Genomic DNA, 10,165 nt, shown 5'->3' with positions numbered 1-10,165 from the left:
CGGGGGGGATAAGGAGAGGAGTGGGGTTGGCCGATTGGGCCTTTGGCCGGTTGGGCCGGCCCGTTCGGGCGGCGGAGGCCAGCTGGGCCATTTGGCCCAGCGGGGGGGGGGGTCTGTTGTTTTTGTTTTGTTTTGTTTTCCTTTCATTTGTTTCTTTTTATTTATTTTCCTTTCTGTTTTATTCAATTTAAAATATTTATGCATTTTCTAAAAATGTGTTTACTTCACCATAATTATCTATGCAATATTTGACACCGTCCGAACATTTTGTTTTAAAGTTTGAAAACTTTGTTTGTTTGCCAAAAATTCAAATTTGAATTCGAATCGTTTTGAACTAACGCGAGATTAGCGACAGTAACGGAGGTGACATGGCGTCATTAGCAGAGATTACTGTAGCTTGCTTATCCGGGCGTCACAACTGTCATAGTGCCATTGACATGCTCTTTTTTCACCCATTTAATATTGATTCATCTACATGGTTATATGCATGCTTTTGCATACATAACTTATCCAGTCCGCTGTTGATCATTTCAATTTTTCATCCCGGCAGTACGCCGATAGCCTAACTAGTCTGCTATTGATCATTTCCATTTTCATCCCGGCAGTATGCCGATATCTATAAGCGAGCCAATAGTTCCAAAACGTTGCTTCACAATTACTCGGCAGTATTTGTCTATTTGAGCAGCACATAGCTGGCTTCGGTGGGTAGCATGGCATGTCCATTCTCAATTGAAGTTGGTCCGAAAATATCGAACTCCGCCATGAAATAGAAAAGGTAGAACTTTCCTTCATATCGCTGATTTTTCTTACTCTTCCTTTTGTGAAGCTGTGTAGCATTCTTCCTTTTACTACCTGTAATTTCTTCGTGTGTTGCAATACATGCATGGATCTATTAATTTATCACTCCTAATTATTTAATGTTGAATTCCAAGATCTGGTGAGTGGGATATGTACTAACGAGTTATTTTGCAGATAGCCACCGTCCATAGCTCTCATGTGAATGTGGCAAGGCCACAAAACAAGTTTTCCATTGCCGGATATCCAACAGATCAACTGGTGTTATGGATGCTTCTTATAGATATTTTTTTGCCATTTCAAACATCAAACACCAACTACTCACAATGGAGACAGGAAACGTGTAGCTTCTGATGTCAACTAAGTGAGCCTGCCAATTGTGGCAATGGAAGGAGGTGGCATGTCGTCTCATTCATGAGGCTATTAGTTTCATAATAGACATTTTCCAGTTGCATGTCTTTTGTAAAGTGTTCAGACTGTTTCTTGAGCAAAGAAATGAAATTTCGAAGACTTTATCTAATTTTACTTTTTTTCCGATTGTAATACTAAATCAATTTGTCACAGTTGTTTTCTCTTCATAATAGTCTTGCAGTTTGTAGAGCAATCCAAAGTATGCAGGCCTTTCAATTTTGCTAGAGACTAGATGTAATTGGCCAAAGATACGTACAATATATGCACACATCCTATGGGTAAAAAAGTCAGGAACGCCTCTACTGCTCATTCCATAATATTACAACGGTATCATTTGTTTTTTACAGTCATTTTGATCCGCCAGATTAGTTGCAACCATGAACGACCTAAAAAGGGGACTTGCATGTCGTAAGTTTACTTCCCTCTTTTTTTTACGGAATGGAAGCTGATTCTTTCTTCGACCTGTAATCCTACCTCAAGTGCTTTCACTTCTTACCTTTTCATGTAGTGGTCGTGGGAGATGGACTGGGGTGAGAAATAAGAATTCCTCACCCAGGGTGACGAATAGCGCGACCCTATATATAGCTAGCCAGTGCAAAAGTAATCTTACGGTGGAGAACGGACATATATCATAGGCATGCATGCACTTACCCTGCATGTCCGTAAATTTATGGCCAAAAGACTAGGTAAATTACCACTGTACTTACAATGCTCTACCCGTGACTTTATGTCTCTCTATCATCGATCCTTTTTAGGTTTTCTAAGACATCGATCAATTTTTTGAACGGGCTCTACTGGATATTTCTATATAATCAGTCAACTTGTTGGACAAAGGAAATATTGCAGTTAATTCCTTGGCCAGTAAGAAATTTAGAATCCAACACAAACGAGATACACATCCTACTAATTCAGTTGAGAGTAGGAGTTTGCCAGCGTAGGAAATTTGAGAGCAGACGTAAACAAGAGTATCACCATTCACCAACACATGGTCCACCAATTGAATGTACCGTCAGCGTAGGAATTAAGATGTGTAACGATGGTCAAATGTATTAAATTACACGGCATATTCCAAATTCTTTTGTTACATTATTTCCGTTAAACGATCCTGAAGGTCATCTCGTCAACCTCCATGGTGGCTGACTAACTCTGATCTCAAGATTCTACATTATTAGAGGATAAAGGACAAAGTAAATAGTTGGTTTTGGATGAAGTGCGGCCAAATGTTGCTTCGTTTCTTCATATCCAAACGCATCTCGGGGGGATAGTCAATGAGGCAATACCAGGATAAAGGACAAAGTATGCTTGTAGACAACCATAGTCTTCAACCTCTTCCATTTAACACAAGATAAATTCCTTCTCTATAACATAATTAATGGAGGCAATATCTCAGAATAATCCCATACATAATCAAGATGCAAGCGTGACGATTTATAAATGGATTCTATAAACCTCCGAGTTCTTTATTTTCGACGATGGCAGAAGATGCTCGACCAAGTACTCTTAGTCCCGTTCTACACCTCGCCTTGGTCGCTGCTGGTAGATTTTTATTGTAGACGGTGCTACATGGCAAAAATGCTAAAATTACCTTTTCATGATTTATAAAGAGGAACGCCGAAACCGGTTGCTTACATGAAACCCATGCTCGTACTTGAAGAAACTTAGTTTCCATTCTGAACCCTTCTGTTCAACAAAACATCATGTGGTGAATATACTGAGAGAATCAGCTATATACTCCCTCCGTCTCAAAATAAGTGTCTCAACTTTTGAGACGAAGGGAGTAATATTTAGATAGTACAAATTAAGATGAAATAAAAATAACAAAGTTATACACGAAAGTAGATGAAAAAGTTTTACTTTTTCCCTCGTTCTAGTTGGGACGTTCAGGGACAATACAAATGTTCCATAATAAAATTCAGATTGACAGATAAGATGAGATTCAGCTTCCAAGAAACAGGGTGTACTGTCATCCACAACAAAATAAAGATAATGAATAACACTGCAACATAAAACATAATAATAGCGCCGTGTTCCAAGGAAGCAAATTCAGAAAACCACAAAACAGAAATGATGTGAATAAATATTCTTGTAGGCAAGCAGATGGGCATATTTACTGATTTTGAGAACTCTCCCGTGGTACAATGATTGGCATAGGCACACACATATGACTCACTTCTACGTAATAACATAAAGTTGAAGGAGGGAGCTTCCGCCTTTAACCTTGTTTCTTTTTCATATTTACTGATTTTTAAGCAAGAATGCGATTATTTTTGAATACAAAGCCTGTAAGATTATGATACATTTTCTGGTTGACATTGCAACTGACTATTATTATGTTTTTATTGATAAATAGATGTTTATTCATTTATGTACCAGTAACAGTCATGAAGAAAACCAGACAATATAGTGAAGGTCCTTTCCACACTTGTGTAGACAACTTTTGCTTGAACAGCTAAGAGCAACTCTAGCAGATCCCGCAAAAGCCGCAAACCCGCAAAATTTCGGCGAGTATATGGGCTCGCTCCAATTTTCTGGCTAGAACAGAGCCCGTATACTCGCCCGGCCCATAAATTTTTTTACCGCGGCCCGCAAACCGCCCGCCCCGACCAGTATATCTACGGGTTCGCGGTGCGTTTGCGGGTCGAAACCCTATCCCCCCGCTGCCGCCGAGCTCCGCAATTCCCCACTCCCCTCCTCACATTTCTCGCTGCTGGCGAGCCCCTTCCGCCTCCAGCCGCCATGTGGGGCCACATGTGGAGCTCCGGACGCGGCTCCGGGAGCAGAGCTGGCAGCGACAGCGACCCTGAGTGCGAGCGGCGTGTCCGGTCGGAGGGCGCGAGGAAGCGCGGGAAGAGGAAGTGGACCAACCGCGACCTCTCGCCGCCGCCGAGCTTCCGCATCCGCGAGACGGACGAATACGACCGTCGGCACGGCCGTACGCCGTCCTCGGCCATGGGCTCGTCCTCCGCGGCAAGATCTTCCCACACTACAAGCTCCTCCTCTTCCGGGGCCAGCCTTCTCCCCGTGAAGAGGGAGTGGTCGGAGGAGCCGGAGGAGATCGAGGTCGTCCCCGTCAAGCAGGAGCCCGAGGAGCTCGGGAGCCGCGGAGTCATCGGGCCGGAGGACTTCGTCGCCGATGTCGACGCGGTCGCGGCCGCCATTGCCGAGCGGAGCTTGCACGAGGAGGCGGAGCGCCGGCGCCACCACGAGGAGCTCGAAGACCTCGTGTTCCAGCAGGCGGGCGCGACCAACCTCGCTGTCAAGGAGAAGGACGACGAGTGGCGGCGCATCCGCGAGGAGCAGAGGGAGAAGTACATCGACCTCGACAGCTTCGGCGAGGAGGATTGAGCTCCTCCACGGCGTCGTCCATGGCCGCGAGCTCGCCGCCGTGAGATCCCCACCCCCTGTAGTACTAGTACTGATGTAGTATGTAGTATGTAGTATGAACTAGTGTTTGTAGTGTTTGATCATGTAATATATGTAGTATGTGATGAACTACTATGGTGCAAAACTGTTTTTCAAATTATGCAGTTTCATCTACGGTTTCTGATCGGCCGCGCTCGTTTTCGACCCGCAAACGAGATCTTCGTCAAACTGCAAACACGTTTTGCGGGTCGGGATTTTACGGGGTCTGCTAGAGTTGCTCTAAAGTGTACATATGTTAATAGGTTGCGCTAGTAAGCTTTAGTGAATGCACATTACAACGGACTAGTACATAGTGAAGGTCCTTTCCTCAATTTTACAATCACCTAACATAACACAACACAACAGAAGAACTGAGAGGACGAGAGTCAGGGAGACATGAAAATGAAATCTCGTAAACCTAGATTTCCGTACAAGGAAGAGGAGGAGGAGGAGGAGGATGCAGGTATCCTTACAAGAAAACAAAGCATCCACCGTCGTAGTCGACGGTGTCACTGATGGTAGTGTATGGAAAGGGATAGGTGGGCAGCACCGTACGTCTCGGCTCGAAACAAGTACTAAGCTCGTACCATAGATATGGCCAAAACAAATAAATTTGGGGCTGAGATCAAAATCGAAAACACAATGATTCGCCTCCGCATATATGGGGACATAATATATCTAAATTCAGACAACTAAATTCCGTACTAAATGTAACCAAATTGGAGCAAGTACTTCCCTGGGAGAATAAATTGACACACACTCATCTAAATAGGTGGAGAGGGGCTCCGGCGGTGAAGACATGGTTGCCGACCGTCGTGGTGGGAGGAGATGCAGACCGCATCAAGAAGCATGCCAATGGTCACCGTAACCTGACGCCGATGAACACCTATGACACCGATGACTATATGACTGCTCTGCCCTGCTGCGAACCCACATCGTAGTGCAAAAATTAGAGTGGTCCTAAGAAAACACATACTTATATCCACAGAAAAGCTAACTAAAATCAATTCCTCATAGGTGCATTTCTTGAAACAACGAGCCTAAACTCCAAACCCATTCAAACAAATCTTGTTAATTAAATTCGAAACATGTAAAAAGTTGAATGGTTTCCCCTAGGCCTAGCTGACTAAAACAAAACTGCAAATCTTCATCATGGATCCAGAGCTTAAGCACTTTAAACAACAAACCAAATATTCTCCCTACATCACCTTACTTCTACCTGACAAAATCTTAGCCATTACGGAGCATTTGATGCTTCCAATCACAGAGCACAAAAATTCTACACAAGCGCTGCTCCATCTCAACATGGACTGATGGACTAGAACAGACAGCAGATAGAATATTCCCTGTCTAAAAATACATTCGTATTTGGAGATAGAAAACAAACAAGAATATGCATTTTTTTCCTTAGAAGACAAACAAGAATCGGATTACCTCTTCGGGCAGCACGTACAGTCGTGATCTGTCTGGCCTACAGCCTCCGTAAAAACGGAACACTAATTTAATAATCCGGGAAGAACACGGCGAAGCAAAACCAAGAGAAAAGTGACTGAAGCTGAAAGGATTAGGATCGGGGCTGCTCACCTCCACCAGTGCTCTCCTCACCTGGACACATCCAACCAAATTAAAGCCAAAACCTAGCGAAAATGCTGTCGTTGTTGGCAAAGGGAGGCACACAAGCCACGGTCACCCACCACAGCGCGGCTGCCCGCCCGCCCCCCTGAATCGGCAGCGCCGCCAACATCGATGCCAGGCGCCGCTCACCACGCAGCCCGCGCCCGCCTGCCCGTCGACCGCCGCACCCTCGAGCCCAGTAGCCGCCGCTCACCAGGAAGTATTCACCATCGAATCTCGAACGGCTTGCATCGCCTGAACAAGGAGATGGGCATGTTTTTTTCCCCAGCAGGTTAGTCCTAGCACATGAACTTGCTAAGTTAGCTAGATTTTATTCAACTTCAGATTGGTTCGAGGAGCCTATCAATGAAATTGTACTCTTCCTCACAAACGATGTATTGGTTATTTCTAATGAATAAAGTTTTGTTTTATTTCAAAAAAAACCGTGTCGTTTTTTCTGGAGAGGTCGCGTCTGCTTCCTAGAAAAATGGCATTGTAAAAGAAAGTAAGGGGAAAATGTAAAATTACCTGCCGGACGGTCAAAAGTTACAGTGAGACAAGTGGGAATGGATTTGTCACTGCCGGACGTGCCAAGTGCGAATAAAATGAGCTGAATTGCTCGGTCGAAAGACTGGGATGAGGAATAAACCATTCTTCATCCATGGTCAGTAATAGAGTTTCCATATATATATGCTTGCTAAATTGTGCCTGGACGTATTTTTCTTATTATGTGCTCCGGCCATACGACACGAGCGAAGCAACCAATTAATTCCACCCGTGCACATCACCTCCTAAAAAATGGGCGGTAAAAGAATTATCAATTTTATTACTGAATACAAAGTGCATTATCATCGAAATATCAACGAAAATCCACCTGTGCACGTCCCCTTCTATTGTAGTGGATGGTAAAAGAATTATCATTTTTACTATTGAATACTAAGTGCGTTACTATCAAATTACCAACACCAACTACATCCACCCGTGCACACCTCCTCTATGTAGTAATGGATGGTAAAAGAATATATTGGGTTTACTATTGAACATTAAGTGGATTACCATGAAACCTCAACACACTAGAAGTAGTAAAAGAGGCTATCACTTTTACTATAAACCACGAGGTATGTTACTACCAAATCTCATGTTGATTTTGAATAGTAAAACTTAGTATCACTTTGCGGTTGACCAAGCAAATATTAAACAGTCTCTTGAAACATTACTATGTGACTTATTATTTTACGTGCACATGCAAGAAAGACAAAATGGTTAGTTGTTTACTGTAGCGACCAGACCTCAAACGGTCCAATCTCTGTGCTCAGGTGTCATCCCTGGATCAGTAATGCTGACACCACACAGTACTTGAAGTATTTATAACAGAGTAGCAATCACACACTTATTACATCGAGTGTCTCAAAAGAGAACTTATTACAATAAATATGGCTTAAGGCCATCTAATAACGATAACAGCGGAAGGCTTGGAAGATAAGTGAGTCCATCAACTCCAACAGCATCACTGAGTATAGAACCACGACCTAAAGACACCTTAATCCTCGTCTGAAAAGTCTGCAACATTAACGTTGCAGCCCGAAACGGGTCAGCACATGGAATATGCTGGCAACGTAACACATAAAGAGTAATGTAATGAAATAGGCTATACTATATGCATATTTGGCTGGTGGAAAGCTCTATGGTTACAGTTTTGCGTAAAGCCAATTTTTCCCTACTGCAAAGGAATAAATTTTATTTAACTATCAAGGTAGTTGTTAAACATTGAGAATGGTTGACAGCATTCTCAATCCCAATTAAGCATCATCATTAAACAAAACTCAACAAAATTAATTTTAGAGTAACATGATGAGAATCACATGATAATCCAAGTACTAGATACTCAAGATGTCCATAACCGGAGACACGACTAACCATGATTAATTTATACACTCTGCAGAGGTTTGCGCACTTTTCCCCACAAGACTCGATCTCCTCCGTTTGATTTCTCGCACTACATGATGTTAGAGAAACGGATGACTGAGACATAGTCTTTCAGAAGCGCTAGCACCTTACGATCGGGTAGATCGTTACACCTACTTTTCCCTACATCTGCTAGTCTACACTGTAAGAGTTCGCACAACTTAGTCAACTATGCTAGAGCCCATAGTAGTTTGTGGCTGCACACGGAAGTTTCTAATATGAATAACCTCATGATCCCTTTGAGCCTGGGTGGCGGTATCCACCCAGATGTGTATTTAAGTTGCCACCCTAGATAAACCATTAATTTAACAATCTCACATCTGTCATGGATACACTCACCAATCCACGTCTACTAGCATAGCATAGCATAATAAGCAACGTAGAAGTAACTCCCAAAGGTTTGATAATAACAGGTAATAGGTACTACATCATCTACTTCCCAAACCCACAATTTAATTAGATCATAATCATGCAATGTGTGAGGATTGATCTAATGCAATAAAAACTGGGTAGTTGGAAGTATGATCAAAGTGTTACTTGCCTTGCTGATGATTCGCAAAACCTAGCGATTCGAAGTAGCAAGCGGCGCACTCCGGATACTCTATCGCAAACAAACAAGTATACAATAAGTACTCAACTAATGCACAGGTAAAACTCGAATAAGAGATCTAACCAGAAAGTTCAACTTAAGAACTCCGGTTGGCAAAAAGAATCAAATCAAACGAAGCAACGAAAGACAAACGGCAAAAGAAACAAGCTTCACTTAATATTCTGGATCTAGGGCAATTTTTACAGTGACAAAAACTTGTTTGAGTTGGTTAAACGGAAAGAGGGTTTCGAGACGAAACTCCAGGCGCTTGAATCGCCTGATTCCGATAAACGAGCGAAAAGTTAGACTAAAATGAAAATCGGATCAGGAATTGCGATCAGAAAAATCACGGATTTAATCCGAGAAAAAGAAAAATGACGAACAGATTAAAGAACGAACGTTCGTTATCTGGGCCTAAACGATGAACGCGTTCTAGTTGTCATAAGGTCAAGGTACAACTCCAAGTCGTCCTGTTACCGAAGATCACGGTTATTCGAATAGATTAACTTCCCTGCAGGGGTGCACCACATAACCCAACACGCTCGATCCCATTTGGCCGGACACACTTTTCTGGGTCATGCCCGACCTCGGAAGATCAACACGTCGCAGCCCCACCTAGGCACAACAGAGAGGCCAGCACGCCGGTCTAAACCTAAGCGCACAGGGGTCTGGGCCCATCGCCCATAGCACACCTGCACGTTGCGAGGGCGGCCGGAAGCAGACCTAGCCTAGCAGGCGTTCCAGTCCAATCCAGCGCGCGCCGCTCCGTCGCTGACGTCTGAAGTGCTTCGGCTGATACCACGACGCCGGGATACCCATAACTACTCCCACGTAGATGGTTAGTGCGTATAGACCAAATGGCCAGACTCAGATAGAATACCAAGATCTCGTTAAGCGTGTTAAGTATCCGCGAACACCGAACAGGGCCAAGCCCACCTGTCTCCTAGGTGGTCTCAACCTGCCCTGCCGCTCCGCCACAAAGTAACAGTCGGGGGCCGTCAGGAACCCAGGCCCACCTCTACCGGGATGGAGCCACCTGTCCTTTCAGCCCCCTCATCAGAATCACTTGCGGGTACTCCTCGAGCTGACCCGACTTTAGTCACCATCTGTATAGTATGAATGTATGTATAGTATATACCCGTGATCACCTCCCGAGTGATCACGGCCCAATAGTATAGCAAGCAGACTGACAAGGATGTAGGGCCAATGATGGTAAACTAGCATCCTATACTAAGTATTTAGGATTGCAGGTAAGGTATCAACAGATGTAGCAACAATGTCAGGCTATGCATCAGAATAGGATTAACGGAAAGCAGTAACATGCTACACTACTCTAATGCAAGCAGTATAGAGAAGAATAGGCGATATCTGGTGATCAAGGGGGGGGGG

The 10,165-nt window shown here is 43.8% G+C and overlaps 1 protein-coding gene and 1 long non-coding RNA gene across 8 annotated transcripts; one reads left to right on the top strand and one right to left on the bottom strand.

Moving 5' to 3' along the window:
• Positions 1–439: 439 nt before the first annotated feature.
• LOC119359492 lies at positions 440–1,181 on the top strand. The gene is made up of 2 exons (XR_005172561.1): positions 440–775; positions 973–1,181. It is a non-coding gene; the product is annotated as an uncharacterized LOC119359492 (long non-coding RNA).
• Positions 1,182–2,540: 1,359 nt separating this feature from the next.
• LOC119355020 lies at positions 2,541–6,498 on the bottom strand. 7 transcript variants are annotated; one of them, XR_005171404.1, is made up of 3 exons: positions 6,303–6,498; positions 6,193–6,213; positions 2,541–6,079 (listed from the first exon to the last, which is right to left on the bottom strand). XR_005171404.1 is itself a non-coding variant. In XM_037621794.1 (3 exons), exon 3 carries the CDS (start codon positions 4,518–4,520, stop codon positions 3,819–3,821), a length of 702 nt encoding a protein of 233 aa, XP_037477691.1. In that variant the 5' UTR covers positions 4,521–5,530; positions 6,043–6,079; positions 6,193–6,498; the 3' UTR covers positions 2,541–3,818. The 7 variants fall into 7 exon arrangements, 6 of the variants coding, with proteins under 6 accessions (XP_037477691.1, XP_037477692.1, XP_037477689.1 ...); XM_037621794.1 differs by having other exon boundaries at positions 2,541–5,530; positions 6,043–6,079; positions 6,193–6,498; XM_037621795.1 differs by having other exon boundaries at positions 2,541–5,527; positions 6,043–6,079; positions 6,193–6,498.
• Positions 6,499–10,165: the final 3,667 nt, after the last annotated feature.

Source organism: Triticum dicoccoides, chromosome 2A (assembly GCF_002162155.2).
Source record: "Triticum dicoccoides isolate Atlit2015 ecotype Zavitan chromosome 2A, WEW_v2.0, whole genome shotgun sequence".
In the NCBI taxonomy this organism is placed as follows: domain Eukaryota; kingdom Viridiplantae; phylum Streptophyta; class Magnoliopsida; order Poales; family Poaceae; genus Triticum; species Triticum dicoccoides.
This window is presented reverse-complemented; position numbering and strand designations above follow the sequence as displayed.